The sequence below is a fragment of the Piliocolobus tephrosceles genome, chromosome 17, assembly GCF_002776525.5.
Source record: "Piliocolobus tephrosceles isolate RC106 chromosome 17, ASM277652v3, whole genome shotgun sequence".
In the NCBI taxonomy this organism is placed as follows: Eukaryota; Metazoa; Chordata; class Mammalia; order Primates; family Cercopithecidae; genus Piliocolobus; species Piliocolobus tephrosceles.
Genome location: NC_045450.1, coordinates 11,329,473 through 11,353,096, shown reverse-complemented (window position 1 = coordinate 11,353,096; position 23,624 = coordinate 11,329,473). Strand labels below are relative to the sequence as shown.

At 49.5% G+C, this 23,624-nt stretch overlaps 1 protein-coding gene across 1 annotated transcript; it reads right to left on the bottom strand.

Moving 5' to 3' along the window:
• Window positions 1-12,496: 12,496 nt before the first annotated feature.
• RMI2 (RecQ mediated genome instability 2) lies at window positions 12,497-18,825 on the bottom strand. Its single transcript, XM_023231104.1, has 2 exons — window positions 18,511-18,825; window positions 12,497-13,623 (listed from the first exon to the last, which is right to left on the bottom strand). The coding sequence occupies exons 1-2, from the start codon at window positions 18,803-18,805 to the stop codon at window positions 13,475-13,477; spliced, it is 444 nt and encodes a 147-aa protein (XP_023086872.1). The 5' UTR covers window positions 18,806-18,825; the 3' UTR covers window positions 12,497-13,474.
• Window positions 18,826-23,624: the final 4,799 nt, after the last annotated feature.

Sequence of the window (23,624 nt, the reverse complement as noted above, 5' to 3'; positions counted from 1 at the left end):
CAGAGTCTTGCTGTGTCGCCCAGGCTGGAGTGCAGTGGCACGATCTCGGCTCACTGCAAGCTCCGCCTCCCAGGTTCACACCATTCTCCTGCCTCAGCCTCCCGAGTAGCTAGGACTACAGGTGCCTGCCACCATGCCTGGCTATTTTTTTGTATTTTTAGTAGAGACAGGGTTTCACTGTGTTAGCCAGGATGGTCTAGATCTCCTGACCTCGTGATCTGCCCGCCTCGGCCTCCCAAAGTGCTGGGATTATAGACGTGAGCCACTGCACCTGGCCAAAAGTTTTTAATGGTATTGGAAAATGCCATTAAACTAGGGTAGTAACAGCTTCAATGCATCATTGCCTGGCTTTCTGGGTTTCACTGCGAACCTTGGACAGGTGATCAAGTCATGTGTCCAAGCTCAGAGACTTCCTGTTGTACAGAGATGATGCTGCCTGCAGCACCCTACTCCAATCCCCTTCCCTTCAACTTGTCACAGTGTATCACATTCAGTCCAGACCAGGGTAAGCCCCACTCGCGTAATCAGCCCTGCCCAGGCCAACAGCCTAGAAAAGATGCACATCAACTCCCACAAAGGGCAGGGTGACTCAGTTCACTCACATGCTGCAAGCCAGCTGTCTGCCTTGCACTCTCTCCAGACCTGGGCTGTGTACAAACTGTACAGCCAGGGCCCTGTGCTCAGAAGGGTCCCCAATGCTTGCTTGAATGCTCTGCTGTTAACATCTTGAATCTTAATTTCTGAAAATTATTGATTTTCATTTTGTGCTGATCCCTGCAAATTAAGTAGCCGTTCCTACTTCAAAGCCACTTAATGAAGGTTCTTGGGTGGCTGGAGTAGGCTGGGGTTTCCATAAAGTAAGACACTGGCTGGTGGCTCACGACTGTAATCCCAGCATTTTGGGAGGCCGAGGTGGGCGGATCACGAGGTCAGGAGATTGAGACCATCCTGGCTAACACAGTGAAACCGCGTCTCCACTAAAAATACAAAAAGTTAGCCAGGAGTGGTGGCACACGCTCGTGGTCCCAGCTACTCAGGAGGCTGAGGCAGGAGAATGGTGTGAACCTGGGAGGCGGAGGTTGCAGTGAGCCGAGATTGCGCCACTGCACTCCAGCCTGGGTGACAAAGTGAGACTGCATCTCAAAAACAAAACAAAACAAAAAACAAACAAAAAAAAAAAAAGAGTGGGGGTGATGCTGGCCAGGCACAGAGCCCCTGAAACAGGAAGACCCTTCCCTTGCTCTAAAGTAACCCTCTCAGAGTCATTTCTTAATGGAGCCTGAAACAGCCTGGTGACCTGCCCTCAACTATTTTAATCATTGGTTGTCCCCCTCAAGAGCAGGTGCACTTCACGTAAGTGCATAATGAATACTAACAAGAGGGGCCAGCGCCCATGGGCTGGGGCCCTGTCATGTGTATTCTGGGCTCAAGGTCCCTGGGAGGCACAGGACGCAGATCTGTCCTTACAGTATGATGATAGATCACTCTAGAGTGGCCTGTCCTGATCAGGACAAGACCCGGCAACCCTTTTGTTCAACGCTGGAGCGTCTTCCAGGGATGAGCCATGACGGCGTTTGTAGGATGGCTGGCAGCACTCGGCAGTGGGCCAGCTATGCCTCATTGGCTCTGGTGGTTCAAACCCACAACCCAGCCAAATCACCCTGGGCTCCAACCAGCCTGGCTAACAGGGGACAGCCATTCCCAGCTGCACTCAGGCATCTGAAAGACCCTTCCTTTCCTGCGAAGCCTCTTTCAGGGTTTCAGGAAGGAAGTGGAGACAGTAAGGGGAAACCACAAACCCATATAACTCTAATAGTATCACCTCTTGGTCCATGGGGGTGGGGGAGGGTGCTTCCCGTGTTGAATTTCATCCTGAAGCCACCCTGGTGGGGGTAGGGGCAATGCCATTCTCTCTATCTCACAAACAACATTGCGTTGACCCCAAGAGATGAAGTCAGGGACTGAGACTGGCTAGTGAAGCCAGGACCATGACCGACCCGGTCTGACTTGGGAGCTTTAAGGGCAGGCTATTGGTTTCCGCAGATCCTGGCCTAGCACAGCCCATGTGATCAGCCCGGGCTGAGGTCCCCTCTGCTGACAGGTTTCCCTCTTAAGGACACTGGTGAGGCTGTGGCCCCGTCAGATCATCTGTCCCTGGGAACACTCTTTTCCAGGGAACTCCAATGAGGAAGAGAAAGTGGGGACCATCGACTTCCGCATCTCTGAAAATAACTTTGTAAAAGTGCATAAGGACCCAACACTGTGCTTATAATCAAACGGTTCGGGACCCCTCCGCTGAGTACTTCAACACTGGGCATTTCCTTTTCCTGTTTGGGTCTCAAACTCTGCCTCCGGAATCTTGTTTTGAAGGCTAAGTTTCCAGCCAGAACAAGTGCCCACACTCTACTATCCCAAACCCATTCCCTTGCCTTCGCCAGGAAGGTTGATGACAGACAGGGTCTTTGCTCTCCGAGACAGAGCTGGCCGTGACCGAAGGACCCTCAGATGCAGGCAGAGCCCTTTGTCCTTTTTTGTCACTGTGCAGACCAACTTGGGAGCTGATTATGCTCCTTAAACCTTCTGGGAATGCTTATGGCACCCCGCACTGCAAAAAGGATTAAGGCAACTGAGAAGAGACATGTTTTTCCAATTAGTTATAAATCACTCATGTTGGAATTTTTGCAAAACTGGCTGGTTGCTTTCCCATTACCCATGATTCCTCATTCTTTCTTTCTGTATAAATAATTTCACAAGGTTTTCAAGTAAATTTGGTACTAAAGGCCCATGACCATGAAATAAACAGGACACTCACAGCGAAATGCTAAAGCCAAAATCTCATCTTCCATGCGCCATGCAATGAGAAAGGAGAGAGAAAATAACGTTCACCTAACAAACTTTGCTACCCCGGGTTTCTTAAGACACATCAACATGCGCAACAACGTTTGTGTTTGGATATGCATTTTACTACATACATACATCTTTAAAAAGATTTTTCCCACTGACATTTATTTCTCATGCCAAGCCAGGGCCAGCCGCCAAACTGGGGAGACCTAGATCCCGGAGTCAATGCACTCACTCTCCTTAAAGGACCATGACACCAGCCAGAGAGGCAGAGAATGTGGTAAAGGCAGGGAAAACACGATTCTCCCACCTAGAAAGACAAAAGAGCTCTCGCAATGGGCAGGGCAGCTCTGGGAGCAAGTGACTAATAATAGCAGGAATATTACAGCCAGCGCATCAACACACAGGATGAATTTAACAAGGCTGTTTTGTGTGTGTGTTTGTGTGTGAGATGGAGTCTTGCTGTGTCACCCAGGCTGGGGTGCAGTGGTATCATCTTGGCTCACTGTAACCTCCGCCTCCTGGGTTCAAGTGATTCTCCTGCCTCAACCTCCTGAGTAGCTGGGACTACAGGCCTGTGAACAAGGTTGTTCTTACTCCAATTTTGCAAAGTGAGGAAAGAGAAGCCCAAAGAGGCTATGTGTCCCAAACCATTTATTGAGTGGTTGTAAAGCTGGGATTGGAACCGTGCTGTCTGGATCTGAAGCCCCCTTGTGCTGTTCCATCTGGCAGGTCCTTGTGGACAGAATTTTGGGATACCCCTTCCCCTCCACAGACCCGATTCCCACCCCTGTTGGATACACCTTCCCCCAGGCATTCAATCGAACATGAATCTAGGTGTTGCTCTGCAGTGATTTTGCAGACGTAAAGTCCCAAATCACTTGACCTTAAGGTAGAGGGCCTGAGCCAATCACATGAGCCCTCTCTAAACCCGGGCACAGGAAATCACAGGCTGGAGAGCACGAGGCAGATTCGAGGCTTGTTCCTGAAGATGGAGGGGACCTCCAGGAGCCTCCAGTTTACAGCCAGCAAGGAAATGGGACCTCAGCCCTACAATTGCAAGGAACTGAATTCTGCCAACAGCCTGACGAGCCTGGACGCCCATTCTGGATTCTTCCCAGAGCCTCCTGAAGAGAACTCAGCTGGCCGACACTTGATTTTGGCCTAACAAGGCCCTAAGCAGAGAACCCAACCACACCCTGCCAGACCCTGACCCACAGAAACTGTGAGATATTAATACACAGTTTTTTAAGCTGCTAAGTTTGTGGCAATTCATGACGTGGCATTACAGGCTCTGACCAGAGGTCTCAAGCACCAACCCCAGCTGTCATACCTATGGGAGACACTATGTCTGCAAATGCCTCTCCAGGCCTCCAAGAGACCTCATGTGGTCACATCAAGCTCCCAAAGGCCCCTTAAGGCACTGTCCCTACTCTCTGCAGGAGCCACGTGAGGGCACTGAGAAGAGGACTGGCTGCGGAATTTGAGGCTTCTAAGTCCTGGCCTCCTAGGGCCTCAGGTGTCTTAGGGCCCCATGTGTGCTATTAACGTGATGTATCGCTTGATATTAACCTTGGCCAGCTGGCTGAGGCAGTTTGTCAGGTTTCACCACTGTAAAGTTACTCTTTGATCCCCCTTTCCATCCTGGAAGGAAGTCACCGTGCACAGCCCACACTGGTGGAGAGGGAGGCACCCTCAACTTGTGTTTACTAAGTCTGGCAACTCCGCCTGTCACACCAGCACACTCCAAGTACTCCACAGCTCCATGAGGCTGGTGACAATCACATTAGATAGTGCAGCTCTACTTTAGAACATCAAGAAAAAGTATCCAAATATCAGTCACTTGGGTACCACTGTACTATTGTTTACTTAGTAGTTTTCTGTAAAAGCGCTCACTCTTTTTTTCCCCGAGATGCAGTCTTGTTCTGTTGCCCAGGCTGGAGTGCAGTGGCGCCATCTCAGATCCCTGCAAGCTCTGACTCCCGGGTTCAAGAGACTCTCCTGCCTTAGCTTCCCAAGTAGCTGGGATTACAGGCACCCGCCACCACACCCGGCTAATTTTTGTATTTTTAGTAGACACGGGGTTTTACCACGTTGGCCAGGCTGCTCTGGAACTCCTGACCTCAGGTGATCTACCCGCTTTGTCCTCTCACAGTGCTGGGATTACAGGAGGGAGCCACTGCACCCAGCCACAGGGCTTTTTAAAAAGGGAACTTGATATCACTACCTTGCAACGGCCCAGCATCAAGATGGTCCCGGACATCCAAGAGGTAGAACAGCCCTGTTTCTCCACATGGGCTTTTTCCATCCTTCCTTTCTTCTCCTCCTCAGAAGCCTGGGGCGTGCGTAGGCCCCTTGGTCCTTGTTCTCAGGGCTCCAGGATCCCCACCCGAGGGAGCCTTTGCCAGTTCACAACCAGTGCCACGAGCAGCTCTGACCCCTCCTGTGGCCCAGGTGTGTCTGGGCCAGGAAGCTGTAGATCTGTGGCTGCCAAGCCTGGTTGATGACAAGACTCACCGGAGAGCTTTCTAAAAGCTTAGACTTCCCTAAGCCCCAGCACGTGGATCCTAACTAATTAAAGATATGGGTAAGCACCAGGTTAAAAACAGCCCAGGTGGAGCTGATAATCAGCTACTTTTGACAACACTGAGTCCTACATGCAGGATGACGAGGCTCAGCTGTGCTCTGTGAAAACCTTCACCTGCAGTAATGCACAGCTGTCCGACGGAAGACCCCAGGGCAGGCACTGACTCCCCTTTTTTTTTCTTGAGACAGAGTCTCAGTCTCATCTGTTACCGAGGCTGGAGTGCAGTGGCACGATCTCAGCTCACCGCAACCACCACCTCCTGGGTTCAAGTAATTCTCCTGCCTCAGCCTCCCGAGTAGCTGGGACCACAGGCATGCACCACCACGCCTGGCTAATTTTTGTATTTTTAGTAGGAACAGGGTTTTGCCATGTTGGCCAGGCTGGTCACAAACTCCTGGCTTCAGGTGATCACCCATCTCGGCCACCCAAAGTGCTGGGGTTACAGCTGTGAGCCGCCACGCCCAGACTGACTCACTTTCTAAAATGAGCAGTACCCGCTGGAGGAAGGCGTCTAGCTTGGCCTCTTCCCAAACTCACAGGACGTGGAATTTGGTGCTGACAGGCCCTTTGGAGAAACTCCTTTCCCTGTCCTGTGTGACCAGGAGGGAGGGAGGCTTGGTGGTTTGGTATTTCTGGGTGTACAGCCTCATTGTTTCTTCCTTATCTTTCTTGCCCATATCACATCTCAGGTCCCTTGGATCAGGGACAGAACTGGATTGTGCTCCTCTGGGCGGCCGCCCACTACACTTCAGGGCCTGGTAACTGGTTTAGTGAGTTCCAGGTTCACAGGAGACAAACTGCCCAGGATGGGTCATACCCAAAGCCTCTCCAGTACTAGATTGAGGTGATTAGATGACGAGATTTAGAGTAGATTTGGGACTCTTCAGTTGATGTTATAATGGGATGAGGCCTTGGGGCAGGGTGAATGTATTTTGTATTTGGCATGAACACACATCATTGGGGTCTAGAGGGCCGACTAGGTAGGCAGAATGTCCCTCCCCACACAATGATGTCCACACCCTAATCCCGGGAACCTCTGAATATGTTACCTTACATAGCAAGACTTTGCAGATGCGATTAGTCAGGGCATTAGGACGGGAAGATGAGCCTGGATACCCAGGTGAGCCCAATCTAACCACACAAATTGTTAAAAGCATGGGACTTTCTCGGGCTTAAACTGGAACGATAAAGAGGAATGGGAGGTCCAAGACGATACCATGAGCACAGGGGGCAGCCACGTGTCTCGTTTACCTCGTGTATCCAGAGTCTGGAACCCAGCAGGTGCTTGGCGACAGAAAGGCCACTAAAGTGAACTTTGAAGCACTGGATCCCAGTGAACAGTCATTTGAACGAATTATTTAACCTCTCTGACCCCACGTCATCCCTTCTCTATGGACATCAGAAGTACGGGCAGTGAAATAACCCACCCCAGGTCATCCCCTGAAGGAACAGTGGGGCTGGCCCCACTGCAAGCCCCTCAGAATCCGACTGCCAAATCCAGCACTCTCTCCACCCCCACCTCAGCTTGGCCATAATGAGCAGAACTCCTGGGTAGACCGGGTGAAGCTTCTCATGGCCTCATTTCATTCCTTTGCTCCATTCTGTGCCCTTGTTTTCTGGTGACTGGTTGTCATCCCATTTTCCATGCACAGACCAGCAGAGGGGGCCAGCGCCCGTGTAGAGACCATCAGCTCCCAGAGCTGCCCTGGGCAAGAGCTGCCCTAGGGAAGGGCCTGGTCCTGGCCAACCACAACAAGTGTCCTTAACGACAAGGGGCACCTACGGGTTCACCACCTGGCTCTTCGGCTGCCAGCTAGATGCCCCTGGAAAAAGGACTTCATCTCTGTGGCAGCAGTTTTCACAGCTGTGAAAGGGGAGAGGTGAAACGGACCTCCCAGGGGTACTGGGACAGTAAAATGAAGCAACTCATGAGACGGCTTCTAGCACAGTCCCTGGCACTTAACTCTTAGTTGAATTTGCATTCTTTTATTTTTATTTTTTTATTTTTGAGACAGAGTTTTGCTCTGTTGCCCAGGCTGGAGTGCAGTGGCGCGATCTCCACTCACTGCAACCTCCATCTCCTGGGTTCAAGCAATTCTCCTGCCTCAGCCTCCCGAGTAGCTGGGATTACAGGCACACATCACCACACCCAGCTAATTTTTTATATTTTTAGTCGAGACGGGGTTTCACCATGTTGGCCAGGCTGATCTTGAACTCCTGACCCCAGGTGATCTGCCCGCCTCAGCCTCCCAAAGTGCTGGAATTTCAGGCATGAGCCACTGCGCCCAGCTGAACTTGCACTCTTTATCAAGAGACGTTCAGTCAATCTCAAAGGACTCTCATTTCAGATTCTGTCCAAACCACATGAATCGTTTTTTGGACTCGGCTGTCTCGCTCCCTTTCCTCCACCCTTTTATGTCTTTACCAAGTCTTTCCTCTGTACTTAAACAGCACTCCCCAACAGTCAAGCCAGCACCCTTGGGCCTGCTATAAACTACACAGGGCGGCCAATTCAAAAGGCCCTCCTAAGCAGGGGTGTCCTTTCATCTGAAAACTGCTGTGGGCCAAGTGTAAATTTAAGACACTGTGCCTTTGCTTGTATATTTCCTCTGTCTTCCAGCCTAAAACCCAGCCAGTCCTAACATCGACCGACCCCCCATGTATGTTACTTAAGACCCCATGCTGGGCAGGGATAATGAGATAAATAAGACACAATCACGATGTCACTGGAAGCACCTCCAACAGGGACAGATAGCAAGAGATGATTTCAGAACAACGTGTGTGCCTATCTACAGAGATCCACTCTCAGGAGGGGAAACCTAATTCCGTTCCCAAGAACTTACCAGCTACCACCCTTTGAAGGAAGAATTGTCTCCGCTTCACAGACTGACTTCCAAGGCCAAAGTCAGACAGGAACGGGCAGGACCAGGACTGGACCCCAGGTTTGACTAACATCACTGTCTGCCTTATCGCAAGGAGGCAGAGGCCCCTTGAAGATGTCCTTTCGCACGGGCTCCAAAATATCTACTAAATGTAGGTCATTATTGCTGAAAATGCGTTTTTCTCCTTATCCTTGCAGCAGGCGGCTGCTCTGTAAGTTTTGGCTGTAGCCTGATGTTTAGCAACGCCAGCCCAAGGCCATCTGCTGACCTGCAGATCGCAGGGTTGTCACCCTTGAAACTGGAAGGCATTCCACACACAGTGTGTCTTCCAGGTGCTTTTTCTCCTCAACCATGAAACCACACACCCACAGGCCAGGCAAGAAAGCACTCAGTTACTTCACACATGGTCCTTCCTTCCCCTTCCTGCTTCACCTGATGCAGAAGAATTTGTCAGTAAAACTTGAGCATTACAAGAATATGCAACAGAAAGAATTAGAGAACTTGGCAATCCAAAAGCTGCTAAATGAGGGTTTTCTCCATTTTGGGGGTAATGTAAAGCAGTTCCAAGAAAAGTGAAGTCACAGCCTCAGTTGCTTATTTTCGGTTCTTAGAAAAGAGCCAATGTCAAAGGGGAAGCAGCTCCGCCCCAGCACACAGCCTCCATTGTCTGGCAGGGAGCGATGGCTGATAAACCAACTTGGATTTGGCAGCAGAAACCCAAAACCTCTGACATATGTTTTCATTTGGTGATGTCAAGGAGGAAACTCAAGCCGAAACAGTGAAAGTTATTAACATTCAGAGAAACCACAGCTCAGCTAGCATGCTGAGGCGACAGCCTTCCAGCACCAAGCCACCAGCAGTTTTGAGGGGACTGTCAGAAAAAACACACAGTGCCCTCCTTTTCCTACCTCCACCCCCCAGCACACTCCTGAGATGCATTATCGCTTAGGCCACCATGTCAGCCCAACCAGCATTTTTCAATGGACATTATTTACCAGAAGCTGGGTGAGGACAAATGGGGCAGGATATGGTACAGGTGGTTTTCGGCAACTTGAGTCTGTTTTCTAGCACAGAAGCAGGTCTCGCCACAGTAGGGCAGACTTCAGGTTAACGTCTTGGGAGTCTACCACACATCTAGCTCAGGGGCTACTACTGGGTGTCCCATAATAATTTGTGAATAAGATTTGCTTTTTTTTGTTTTTTTTGTTTTTTTGAGACAGAGTCTGGCTCTGTTGTCCAGACTGGAGTGCAGTGGCACAATCTTGGTTCACTGAAACTTCCGCCTCCCAGGTTCAAGAGATTCTCATACTTCAGCTTCCAGAGTAGCTGGGATTACAGGTGCATGCCACCATGCCTGGCTAATTTTTTTGTATTTTCAATAGAGATGGAGGACTCACTATGTTGCCCAAGCTGGTCTCGAACACCTGGCCTCTGGTGATCAGCCTGCCTCGACCTCTCAAAGTGTTGCGATTACAGACATGAGCCACTGCATCCAGCCATTGTGACTAAGTTTTAACCCAAGAATTCTGAAACAGAGATCTCATTGTGTGCACCAAAATTAAATTTACATGCAATTAAAAGCAACTGACTGAGTGACCCACCAGGGACAGAGCCTAGGGAGACATGATGACGAAATGGAATGTGGTGTCCCAGATGGGACCCTGGAACAGGAAAGGACATTAGGAAAACCCCAAAGAAATCTGAATGAAGTACAGACGGATTAATATCATCACAATATTTGTTCATTAATTTTAACAAATGCACTGTACTAACATGTTAATAATAGGTGTAGCTGGGTACAGGTATATGGGAACTCTTTGTACTATCTTTGCAATCTGTGTGTGTGTGTGTGTGTGTGTGTGTGTGTGTATAGACAAGCAAGAAAGTAAGAACGTACCGATCCTTTCAGCAATAATGATTTGGTGCCCACTAAGTGTCACATACTATGTAAAAGTGGTCCACACATATCATTTATTCCTCACACCAGTGCTATGAGCTGGGCATAATCTGCATTTTACAGATAAAGAAACTAAAGAACGGAGAAGTTAGGTACCTTGCTCATAGTCACCTATGAGCGGCAAGGTCAGTGGCAGATGAAGGGCTCAAATTCAGGTTCACAGGACTGCAAAGCTCCTGTTAAAGCTCAGCAATATTGCCTGAAAAATCCCAAACTGTGAACATGAAACAGTTCAAAACAATCTTCATGTGGGCAACAAAAACGATGCACACTTTGCAATCTACCCTGCTTTAAAAAGAAAATAGTTGAAAAGCACAGCACTCCCAAGACACTGACAACACTCAGTGCTGGCGAGGATGTGGAACAGCGACTCCCCTTCATTGCTGGTGAGCATGCAAAAGCAGTCTGGCAGTTTCTACAAGGCTAACCACAGGTTTACCATATGGCCCAGCAACTGTACTCCCAGGCATTTACCCCAGTGAGCTGAAAACTTACACCCACACAAAACCTGGGCATGAATGTTTATAGCAGCTCTATTCGTAGTTACCAAAGATTGGAGTCAAGTAAGATGTCCTTCAATAGGTGGATTAGATAAAACTATGGTGCATCCATACAATGAAATATTATTCAGTGATAAAAAGAAATGAGCTGGCCGGGCATGGTGGCTTGTGCCTGTAATCCCAGCACTTTGGGAGACTAAGACAGGAGGATAGCTTGAGCCCAGGAATTCATGCCTGTAGTCCCAGCTAATCAGGAGGCTGAGGTGTGAGGATTGCTTGAGCTTGGGAGGTTGAGGCCGCAGTGAGCCATGATTACGCCACTGTATGCCAGCCTGGGTGACAGGGCAAGGCCCCATCTTAAACAAACAAAAATAAAAATAAATAATAAATAAATTAGCTGGGCATGGTGGAACACATCTGTAATCCCAGCTACTCAGGAGGCTGAGGCAGAATTGCTTGAACCTGGGAGGCAGAGGTTGTAGTGAGCAGAGATCACACCACTGCACTCCAGCCTGGGTGACAGGGTTAGACTCTGTCTCAAAAAAAGAGTCCCTAAGGAATTATTCATGTTTCTATGTTGTAGTATGCATGGGCATTTATTTTTTTAAAAAAAGAAAGAGCTAACAAGCTGCAAAAAGACCTGGAGGATCCCAGACACAGTAGTTCACACCTGTAATCCCAGCACTTTAGGAAGCTGAGAGGGGAAGACTGCTTGAGCCCAGGAGTTTGAGACCAGCCTGGGCAACATGGCAAAACCCTCTCTCTACAAAAAACACACAAAAAATTAACCAGGCATGGCCCAGGCACTGTGGCTCATGCCTGTAATCCCAGCACTTTGGGAGGCCGAGGCGGGCGGATCACAAGGTCAGGAGATTGAGACCATCCTGGCTAACATGGTGAAACCCCATCTCTACTAAAAATACAAAAAATTAGCCGGGCATGATGGCCTCTAGTCCCAGCTACTCGGAGGTTGAGGCAGGAGAATCGCTTGAACTCAGGAGGCGGAGCTTACCGTGAGGTGAGATCGCGCCACTGCACTCCAGCCTGGGTGACAGAGTGAAACTCCGTCTCAAAAAAAAAAAAAAAAAATTAACCAGGCATGGTGACACGTACCTGTAGTCCTGCTACCTGAGAGGCTGAGATGGGAGGATCACCTGAGCCTGAGAGGTTGAGGCTGTGGTGAGCTGTGATTGTGCCCCTGCACTCCAGCCTGGGCAAGAGTGAGACTGTCTTAAAAAAGAAAAAAAAAAAAAAAAAGATATGGAAGAATCTTGTATGCATAGTAAATGAAAGAAGCCAGTCTGAAAAAATTACTTACTGTATGATCCAACTATGTGATATTCTGGCAACGGCAAAACTGAAAAGAAAGATCAGTGATTGTCAGGGTTGCAGGGGGAGGGGTGAATAAGGGGAACCCAGAGGATTTTTAGGGCAGTGAAACTGTTCTGGATGATACTGTAATGGTGGATACATGTTATTATGCATTTGGCAAAATCCACAGAATGTGTAAGAGAAGGAATGAAGCCTAATGTAAACTAGACTTCAGCTAATAACAACGTAATATTGGTTCATCAAATGTACCATCCTAATAAAAGATGTTCACAGCTGGAAAAACTGGGAGTGGGGTGTGAGTGGGAAGTTTATAGGAATGCTGTAGTTTCTCCTCCATTTTCCTGCAAACCTAAAACTGTTTTTTTTTTTTTTAAGTCTATGTAAAAAAAAATCCATACAGCTTATTAAACAATTTATTAGAGGTAGAAAGTCAATAATCCAGACGAAAGTCTACCATCATGTCATAACATAATCGAACTCCCTTGGTATTTACAGTCTCAGAAAATTCAGGCATGGGTACTAAGCAGACAGCAGAAACCCAACATTCAAAACAATCACAGCAAACAGTAATTCCATACAAAAAGACAAAAGAACTCTAAACCAGGAGGCTCACCATGTCTCGCCCAAAGTTATGCAGCAGAAGTTTAGCTAATGCCTGAAAGGCGTCCTTTATCTTGATGTTTTTCATTTCAACAAGAAATTCTGAAAACGTCTCAACATCTCTGAGTGATAAAAGAAGGTATCACCTTCTCTAGCTAGGAAAATGGATAGAGCCGTGTCTAAATGTTTGAGTGGTGTCCGAAGCAGAAAGGGAGCTGTTGTCTTTCAGGGGCCACCGTGTCTGCCGTTAGGAAATATGCCATTTGACTTGCAAACTGGTTATGGTAGTTGCTAATGAAGATGAGGAGCCCTGATGTCATTCCTTTTTCACACAGTCTGTCTTCCTGCCCATAACCACACTTTAATCACCACGGGCAATAACCGAGCTTAAATTTTGCATTGTAAAACAGGGATGCTGCAGAAATGGAAAAAGTATCATCACTCACAAAATCTGGAAAATGCAACATGAGACTTCTGTGTCTGAGAGAGAGAGAGAGAGAGAATTAACACACACAAACCAGGAAGGAAAAAGAAACACAAGCATCTGCTTTTCATCAGCGAACACAGGCAAAGCAAGGGGCGGCAGAGGCTGTGTCACTGAAGTATCCCAGGACTTAAACATTCCTACATCCGGACTCCTTGGTCAACCAAAGCAAGGCTCTCTGAGAAACTTTTGAAAAATACGCATTGAAAAATGTCCATGAAATCCACATCATTATAAGCTTCTAAACAGTTTCAGGATTTTGGTTGTTTTTAACGACAGTTCCAACATTATCTAAGGAATATTCTTGTGTAAATCTTCCACTTCCAGTTCCCACATACTTTCATGAATGGGATTATCAGAAAGGTCTGTCATCTTCACAGCCTGCAGGCAGGGCTCAGGGCTGCAGGCCTGAACCACTCCCATCACCATCACATACTTTCCTAGAAAAAGAAGAAAAGCCCATAGTAATGTTCTTTTTTTTTCTTTTGCGACAGAGTCTTGCTCTGTCGCCCAGGCTGGAGTACAGTGGTACAATCTCAGGAGGTTGCTCATTGCAACCTCCACCTCCTGAGTTTAAGCGATTCTTGTGTCTCCTGAGTAGCTGGGATTATAAGTGCCTGCCCCCACACCTAGCTAACTTTTTTATTTTTAGTAGAGACAGGGTTTCACATGTTGGCCAGGCTGGTCTTGAACTCCTGACCTCAGATGATCCACTCACCTTGGTTTCCCAAGGTGCTGGGATTAACAGGCATGAGCCACCGAACCCGGCCATTTTCTTTGGTTTCTGATTTTGCTAGGCCAAACAAAACTGTCATGTAAAATGTAATCATGCCCAAAGAATGGAGGTGACGCTCCCGTCAGAGTGAGCTATAATTAGCCTGCTCTGAGGTAGGAGCAGAAAACCTTAGCTTTCCTCTAATCCCGTTCCTTTCTCAACGCTACAGGGTATGTGACTGGTTTCTGTGCACAGGTCACATCCTCTTTCTGCAGACACCCTCTGACCAAGCAAATCCAATTTTCCCTCCACGTTGCCGAAAAGGCTGGGCAGGCAGCCCCCCACCCCATTGTTCCAACTGCTGGAACATATCCCTGCCACCTCCTCCAGCACATACAAGCAAATCCACACCAGGGCCGGCTGCCACCGGGATGATCTAATGACATATTAACTGTGACTCTCTTCCCATTCCCTTGGGGAAGTGACTCTCCTTGAAAGCAAAACTTGGCCAGTCTCAACCACACAAAACCCGATTGTGTAAAAGAAAACTCCAAACACTGCAGGAAAGACAGGCCCGGTGCCAGTCCCGCTGCCTGCCCCTGTGAGGCTGCTTTCATTGCACTGTACGTGGGGGCCTGGGGCTTTGACTGAAGGAAGCCAGGCAAGCTGACCCCTGATTCCACTGTTCAACCCCAGGCAGGATGTGCTCAGGTATCTCAGAACTCCTCCCCATATTCCACCTGGGTCCCTCTGTGACAGAGACTGGTTCTGAAAATGCACTTGCCATCCCCTCTGAACGGGCCTAAAGTGCTGGTAGGGTTGGAACCCATAGAAGTGGAACGACTAAAGGCCCAGGAAAAGAAGAACAAGCCCAAGGGCATTCCAACCAGGAGAGGGGAACAGGATCTACTAAGAAGGCACACACAGCCAGCCAGATGAGCTCAAAGGCATGCGATGGCACAAATTGGCCCTGTAGGTTCTACCCACACCCTCTCCCACTCCAAAGCAGCTCTCCACTGTCTCTCCCTCTCCTTCCCACATCCCCACCCCGTGGTTGCCCTGACCATACCAATGGCTCCGGCCCATCTCCTGCCAGCTTCCTCCTCTTCGAAACCATCCCCACCCCAATGCTGCAGTCAACATTCTTGAATCCACCTCCTGCCTCCAGAACTCAGTTGATCCAAGCACTATCTAGGTAAGCATGGTTTCTCCAATTCTCCTGCACACAGACAGCAGCCTGAGGGCAGGAAGAGCTTCTCATTCAACTCGCCTCTTCAGCACCTTAGGTTTATGGAAACAAACTCCTGGATGTTCCAGAGGAAGAGGTGGTAGAGGAACAGCACTAGAGCAGCAGCAGTGAGGTGAGCAGAGTTCAAGGCCATCTTGAAGCAGGCATGTCCTTCCAGACAGCCACTGAGGCTCTATTCTACCTTCCACCGCTGCCTCAGGCTCCCCAAAGGCACGGGGCTCTATCCCCTCCAAGCCTTTGCACAGGCTGTTCCATAGAGCTGCACAATCTCCCGCCACTGCACACTGACAGAGGGTGCCCAACTGTCTTCAGTTTTTTGTTTTTGTTTTTGTTTTTTTTGAGACGGAGTCTTGCTCTGTCGCCCGGGCTGGAGTGCAGTGGCCGGATCTCAGCTCACTGCAAGCTCCGCCTCAGTTTTAACACTGCAAGTCCCACATCCCAGGACGCTCTCAGTCCCAGGCAACCCAGGAGGGTTGGTCCTTATAGATAACTCCAATGCATCCTTCGGGGCTGCCTCTTCCAGGAGGCGTTCCCTGGGCCCTCAAGCCTGGATCAGCTGTTCCTCCTCTGCGCCACCTCACTCTTGCCTGCAATATTACTTTGTGTTTTAGTGGCCCGATTACCTACCTGCCTCCCTGCCTAATGGCAGTGACTCAACTTTGTCAAGCTAGACTCGGTATTAATTAATAAGAGGAAATGACAGGGCCCCTGCCAGCTGGCATTCAGGCCAGTGGGTATGTCAGACAGGTTCACCAATGCCCATTGGTTCAAACACTGAAGTATTTACTAGATGCCAGGCTTACGCCAGGGCTGAGACCAGACAGGAGACTGCCCCAGCCTGCCTGCAAGGGGCTTCGCCTGCAAATCAACACACCAAGCAGCATTGGTTACATGCTGGGCCAAGGCTAAGGCCAAGGGTTGGCAAACTTTTTCCGTAAAGGTCCAGATAGTAAATATTTTGTGCTTCTCCCACCACAGGGTCTCTGTCCCAAATACTCAACTCTAGCTGCAGTGGGACAGACGCCCAAGACATTCTGTAAATTACCAATGTATTTCAATAAAACTTTACTTATGAACACTGATGCTTGAATGTAATATGCTTTTCACATGTCATGATTTTTTTTTTCAACCATTTAAAAATGTGAAATCTCACCAGGCGCAGTGGCTCATGCCTGTAGTCCCAGCACTTTGGGAGGCCAGGAGCTCGAGACCAACCAGTCTGGCCAACATGGTGAAACCCCATCTCTACTAGAACTACAACAATAAGCCGGGTGTGGTGGTGCACGCCTGTAATCCCATCTACTCAGGAGGCTGAGGCACAAGAATTGCCTGAACCCAGGAGGTGGAGGTTGCAGTGAGCCGTGATTGCATCACTGCACAGCCAGAGAGACAGAGTGAGACTCTGTCTCAAAAATAATAATAGTAATAAATAAAACATTTAACAGCATTTTCAGTTCGCAGGACACGTGAAAAGAGGAGGCCTGTAGTTTGCTGACCCTATCCTAGACCAACGCTGGGGCTGAGGGCAGGAAGAGAGGGAAAGCTGAAGGATAAGGCGGTCGGGGGAGGGAACAGGAGCATGTGGCAGTAAACAGGTCCCAATGTTTTGCACCTTCACTACGAGCCAGGTGCAGTGTTAAGGCAGTTGTTTACTTACTGAATCCACACAACAGGCAGGAATGATTCACTCCCTTTTACAAAATAGTACAAGTCCAGAAAAGTTAACAGAAGTGCTCCAGGCAGCTCAGCTGGGAAGGAGTGGAGCCAGAAATTCGACCTAAGCCTGTCCCAGACCAAAGCAGCTCAGACCAGATCACTGACTTATCTCTAGTTAGACTCCAAGACTGAGCAGGAAGGGCCCTTAGCAACGAAGTGATCTTGGCTTGATTTCCCAGGGGAGGGAGCCGAGGTGAGGGAAGGCCCATGGATCCTCAGACCTCCTCAGCTCAGACCTCACATCCTCTAGAAGCCTCCCTGGGCCACTCAGCACCTTGCTCACGGCTCCCCAGGGGTCAGCGATTCTCTGGGACATTTGCTTACCGCCTGTCTCCCAGCAGACTTTATCTGGGTCTCGGCTGCAGCCCAGCACTGCACATGGGAGGCTGATGTACAATATGTGCTCAATTGACATCCCAGGGAACAAGTGAGATGGATGCCCACTGCCTGTCACTCAAGACAACTGGTTCTTGGAGCACTTATGTGTCAGGCACTGGGCCAGATGCTGAGGATACCGTTGTCAGGACCACACAGCTCTAGCCCTCCAGTAGCTTGGTCTGGCCCAGTGATTCTCAAAGTATGGCCCCCAAACACCAGGCATGGTGGTGTAGGCCTGTAGTCCCAGCTACCCAAGGAGGCTGATGCAGGAGGACTGCTTGAGCTCAAGGCCAGCCTGGGCAACACAGTGAGTCCCCTATCTCAAATAAATAAAACATTTAATAAGTCGAAAGTATGGTCCCCAGACCAGCAGCATCAGCATCACCTGGGAGCTGGTTACAACTGCAAATTTCCAGCACCACCTGGACCTCATGACTCAGAAACCCTGAGGGTGGAGCCCCAGCCATCCCAGCTTTAGCAAGCCCTCCAGGAGAGACTGATGCACGCTCAAGCTTGAACATCAATGGTTTAAGAGAGGTAGCAGGAAGGGCACAGCGGCTCACGTCTGTAATCCCAGCACTTTGGGAGGCCGAGGTGGGCAGATCACTTGAGGCCAGGAGTTCCAGACCAGCCTGGCGAACATGGCAAAACCCAGTCTCTGCTAAAAAATACAAAATTAGCCGGGTGTGGTAATTAGCATGCCTGTAATCCCAGCTACTCGGAAGGCTGAGGCATGAGAATCGCTTGAATACGGGAGGTGGAGGCTGCAGTGAGCCGAGGTCGTACCACTGCACCCCAGCCGGGGCAACAGAGTGAGACTCCATCTCAAAAAAAAAAAAAAAAAGAAAAGAGGCAAACACCAGTGAGCTGCAGCCAAGGTACATTTGAATTGAGACGTTAAGGATGAACAGAAGTTTCCCAGGACAGTCTTTCCCAAAACTTGATGGCGAACAAGGAAATCAACTGGGGGAGGAGGCTTGTGACAAATGCAGGTGCCTGGGTCCCTCCCCAGAAGATTCCCACTAGAGGTGGGAGAGTCCCAGAAATCTGTATTTGTTGAAGGGACTGCTTATCATCAGATCAACTTCACCGAGGAGGGACCGCAGCAAGGGTACCTAAGTGGGGACCCGCAGGGGCAGAGGCCCGGAGGAGGGGCAGATACGCCCCGCCCCCGCCCCCGTCGATTGTCAAGACCCGGATAGAATCTGGCCTCGGCAACCTCTCGGCGGACAGCAGGGAAGAGGACGCCCAGTGAGGCTCGGGCATTACCTGGGACTAGGCAGGGCCGCCCGCGCGGCACCCGCTCCAGGCCGCGGACCGAGAAGTCCCCGCTCGGGTCCCGCAGCCGCGCCTCGCCGCGGTCCGCCATCACTACCCTGCCCTGCATCCACACGGCCGCCAGGTCCAGCGGCCCGCGGCCCGCCGCCGCTCGCGACAGCCGCCACGCGCCCGGGCCGCCCTCCGCGTCGCGCCGCAGCTGCTCCGCCAGCACCTTGAGTGGTGGCGACCTAGGCAGCCGCACCCCCGCGGGGCCGCCTGAGAACGAGTCCGCAGTCGCCGCCATTCCGCCTCGCCGCCGCTTTCCCGCCAACTTTGAGAAGCAGCGGGGCCCGGCCCGCAACCACCAATCAGGAGCGTGCTGGCAGAGCCGGCCAATGGTCGACGTCAGAAGGCGGGACCGCCTGGCGAACCGGCCTTCGCTAGCAGCCAGGATTGCGCATGCGTAGATAAAAGTAAATAAACGCTCTCAGGAATGAATGGAGGAAATGGGTTAAATGAGAATAAATAATGGAAGGCAGAGAGGTAAAGAACTTCCTCTTTCAACGCATCTCAAAATTTGGCGTGCATGCAGATCACCTGCAGAGTATGATTATTCATCTTTACATGGCCTTGTTCTGAGGTTAGTAAATACTGAAACGAATTAAAAGTCCGTATTTATTGAGAGTGATCAATAATCCAGTCAGGAGATAAGGCTGGGGAGGGAGACGGGGGGAGCTGGCAAACTTGCCCTTTATTTTATTATTATTTTTATTTATATTTTAATAGCATCAAATAATTTTAAGGTTAATAAAATATATTGCTATCTTCACAAAAGAAATGCACATTTATTGTAAAAAAAAATAGGGAAAATGTAGAATAAGAAAATATTGTAAAAGCCACTTATTAGATATCCACTGTTAATTTTGAGGTATATTAGCCTCCAGGTTTTAAAATGTGTGTGTGTGTGTGTGTGTGTGTGTGTGTGTGTGTGTGTGTTTTCAGACAGGGTCTCTGTTACCCAGGATGGAGTGCAGTGGCACAGTGACAGCTCACTACAGCGTTCACCTCCCGGGCATAGGTGATTCTCCCACCTCAGCCTCCTGAGTAACTGGGACTACAGGCGTGCACCACCACGTCCAGCTAATTTTTGTGTTTTTTGTAGAGACGGGGTCTTACCATGTTGCCCAAGGTGGTCTTGAACTCCTGGGATCACGCAATCCTCCCTCCTTGGCCTCCCAAGGTGCTGGGATTACAGGTGTGAACCACCACGCCTGGCCTATTACTGATATATAAATAGTGTTTTGTATATTGTTTTCACTTAATAATGAACATCTTTCAGTATCAGCAAATATCCATCTGCTTCCTCTTGAATTACTGCATAATACTTGATTTGTCTTATCACATTTTTTTTTTTTTTTTTTGAGACGGAGTCTCCCTCTGTCGCCCAGGCTGGAGTGCAGTGGTGCGATCCCCGCTCACTGCAAGCTCCGCCTCCCAGGTTCACGCCATTGTCCTGCCTCAGCCTCCCAAGTAGCTGGGACTACAGGCGCCCGCCACCACGTCCGGCTAATTTTTTGTATTTTTTTAGTAGAGACGGGGTTTCACCATGTTAGCCAGGATGGTCTCAATCTCCTGACCTCGTGATCCACCTGTAAAAGCTAAATCTTTGTGCACATCTTTCAAATAAAATTCCCGGTAATTTCTCCCTAAAAATTGGATGTCCCCAGTCAGCAAAGTCCACAAATCCTAAATCAGGCAATCCTTAAAGTCAAGGTTGGTTCTTGAGAGAGACTTTGAATTCTCAGGGCCTCCTGCAGTCCCGGGCATTCAGAGTATTCACTAAGAGCTTGATTTTTCTTTCTTTCTTTTTTTTTTTTTTTTTGAGACGGAGTCTTACTCTGTCACCCAGGCTGGAGTGCGGTGGCACAATCTCAGCTCACTGCAACCTCTGCCTCCTGGGTTCAAGTGATTCTCCTGCCTCAGCCTCCTGAGTAGCTGGGATTACAGGTACACGCCACATGGCTGGCTAATTTTTGTATGTTTTAGTAGAGACAGGGTTTCGTCATATTGGCCAGGCTAGTCTCAAACTCCTGACCTCGTGATCTGCCTGCCTCAGCCTCCCAAAGTGCTGGGATTACATGCGTGAGCCACCACACCCGGCCAAGAGCTTCATTTTTATAAAATTGAGCCAGGTCCTATTGTAAGAACTTTGTAGGAAGTATCCCATGTACCCCCACAGACCCTGAAAAGACTGTTCTACACAGGTGAGGAAACTGAGGCTTAGGGAAGCCAGGGGGCTGGCCCATAGCCTCTATGAGGTTTTGGCCTCTACACCTAATATGGTTTAGCTGTGTCTCCACCCAAATCTCTTGCTGAATTGTACTTTCCATAGTCCCCACATACCATGGGAAGGACCCCATGGGAGGTAATTCAATCATGGGGGCGGGTATTCCCATGCTGTTCTTGTGATAGTGCGTGAGTTCTCACAAGATCTGATGGTTTTATAAGGCGCTTTTCCCCCTTTGCTCGGCACTTCTTCTTCCTGCCGCCACATAAGACGGACATGTTTGCTTCCCTTTCTGCCATAATTGTAAGTTTCCTGAGGCCTCCCAGCCCTGTGGAACTGTGAGTCAATTAAACGTCTTTCCTTTATAAACTCTCCAGTCTCAGGTAGTTCTTTATAGCAGTGTGAGAACAGACTAATACAACACCTCAACCCTGACCTATAAAGAACCCGGCTCCTACGCTGAGAAGGGAGCAGGAACATTAACCAAGAGACAATCCAACCCGTTCATGCCCGGTGGGTCCTCACTGACCTTCTCCCAAGGTACCTTAAGGCCAGAGAAGTGATGGGGAAGGGAGTTAGGGTGAAGGCAGAAGCTCCTAGGCTTCTTGTATGAGCCTGGGAATTCCCCATCATTGCCTTGGCCTCTAGATTCCCTACCCCACTCCCACAAGCCCAACACCCTGTTGCTGGCACAGTGGTCTTTTCAAAACAAGTCTGGGCATATCAGCACTGGGTTTATAACACCTTGATGGTGTAATCCACACATCTGGAATGTGAGCTTTCCAGGCAGAGGGAACTACACGTGGAGGGGGCAGACAGGGGAGAGAAAGCAAGAAGCATGTAGCAAACTGCCAGTAGTTGAGAATGGCTGGGACGCAGAGTAGAAAGGGAGGACTTCGGATAGATGAGCCTGGCCCTATATAACCTCATTTCTTATCCCCATTTTACAGATGATGAAGCTGAGGTTCAAGCCAATGACAAGCCTGAAGCCACATGGCTAGTGAGTGGTAAGAGTCAGAACTCAAACCCAAATTCAGCTGACCCCAAACTTCATGTATCTTGAACCACAGGCTCCATCTCACTGTTCACACTCTCACCCACCTCCACCCATCAAAGGTGCCTCTAGACCTTCGCTTGTATTGTTTGTTCTCTGCCTGACATGCCTCCCGGTCAATCACCCTCAGTTGAAACCTGGCTTAGTCATCAAGCGCCTGCTCACCAGCAAGACCTCTTCTCTTCAGGGAGACTTTCTTGAGCCCCACGACTGGAATGAACCTCTTCCCTCCAGGCCAGTTTGCCGGTGCCCCTAATCCATGGTTTCCCAACCTCACCCTACTGATATTGGGGCTGGATAATCTTTGTGATGGGGGCTGTCCTGTGCACTGCAGGATGCTGAGCAGTATCCCAGCTCTCCACCCACGAGATACCATGGCACCCTCCTCAAGTTGCAACAAGCAAAATATGTCTTCAGACATTGCCACTGTCCCCGAGGGAGCTAAATCACCTCTATGGAGAACCACTGCCCTAAGCTACAATACTCACTGCCCTCTGTTTTGAACCATAAATAGTTGAGTCTGTGTCTATCTTACCAGTAAAGCCTGGGTTCTCAAACTAAGTTGTCAGCAGCAGACAGACAGGTAACCCTGGTGTAGCGGGGTAAACTGGCTGCCTGATGTCCTGGCACAAGGGGTCCAGCACACTCAGCCAATGGTTGTCATGCAGGACTGTGGGCCCACTGTGGCTAGATCTGATTTTTCAAGACATTTTCTTTTGTTTGTTTTTGTTTTAGATGGAGTCTCACTCTGTCACCCAGGCTGGAGTGCAATGGCGTGATCTCAGCTCACTGCAACCTCCACCTCCCAGGTTCAAGTGATTCTCCTGCCTCAGCCTTCCAGGTAGCTGGGAATACAGGCACCTGCCACCATACCCGGCCAATTTTTTGTATTTTTAGTAGAGATGGGGTTTCACCATGTTGGCCAGGCTGGTCTCGAACTCCCTACCTCAGATGATCCACCTGCCTTGGCCCCCCAAAGTGCTGGGATTACAGGTGTGAGCCACCGCACCCGGCTCAAGACATTTTCATGTATAACCTCCATGTTTAAAAAAAAATGCTGGCAACGAATTCAATTCTAAAACAAAGGAACAAAAACAAACCTCGTGCCCCTCAAAGTCATCCGTGGACTGATTCTGGCCCATGGGCTTCCAATCTGCAAATTCTCTCTAGAACGTGAGCTCTGCTCCAGGCACCAAGGCAGCCTGCGTGTTCACTAATATGCAGCTCTTTAAATCTCCTGCAAAACACCCAAGGGGCTGTAGTGTTTTACCAGCTCCAGGAGTTGCAAAATCGTCATCTTAAATTACAGTCATGAGCAGACAACTGGGGTCTGTTGACACATGTTGGGTAAGCCTCCCCTCCAGGGAGGATTATTCCCCTCCCCCGCACCACAATGCATCACCCTCACGCTCAGGCCTGAAGCAACCCCCTGCGCCAGCCTCCCCAAGCTCCAGCCCCTCAGTGAGATCAAATATCCTTGGAAGGGGCTTCCTGCCACCTGCACCAGTGAGGACAAAGGTAAGGCGACAGGAATTGTAGGCCTTGGCTTTATCCTCAATCTGCCTGTTCACCAGTTCCCAGGCTGATCAGGTCAAAAATGCTTCTGGTTTCCAGAAACAAAGAACCCTACTGCACTAAGAAAAGGGGTTGTTCTGGGCGGGGCGTGGTAGCTCACGCCTGTAATCCCAGCACTTTGGGAGGCCGAGATGGGCGGATCATCTGAGATCAGGAGTTCGAGACCAGCCTGGCTAACATGGTGAAACCCCATCTCTACTAAAAATA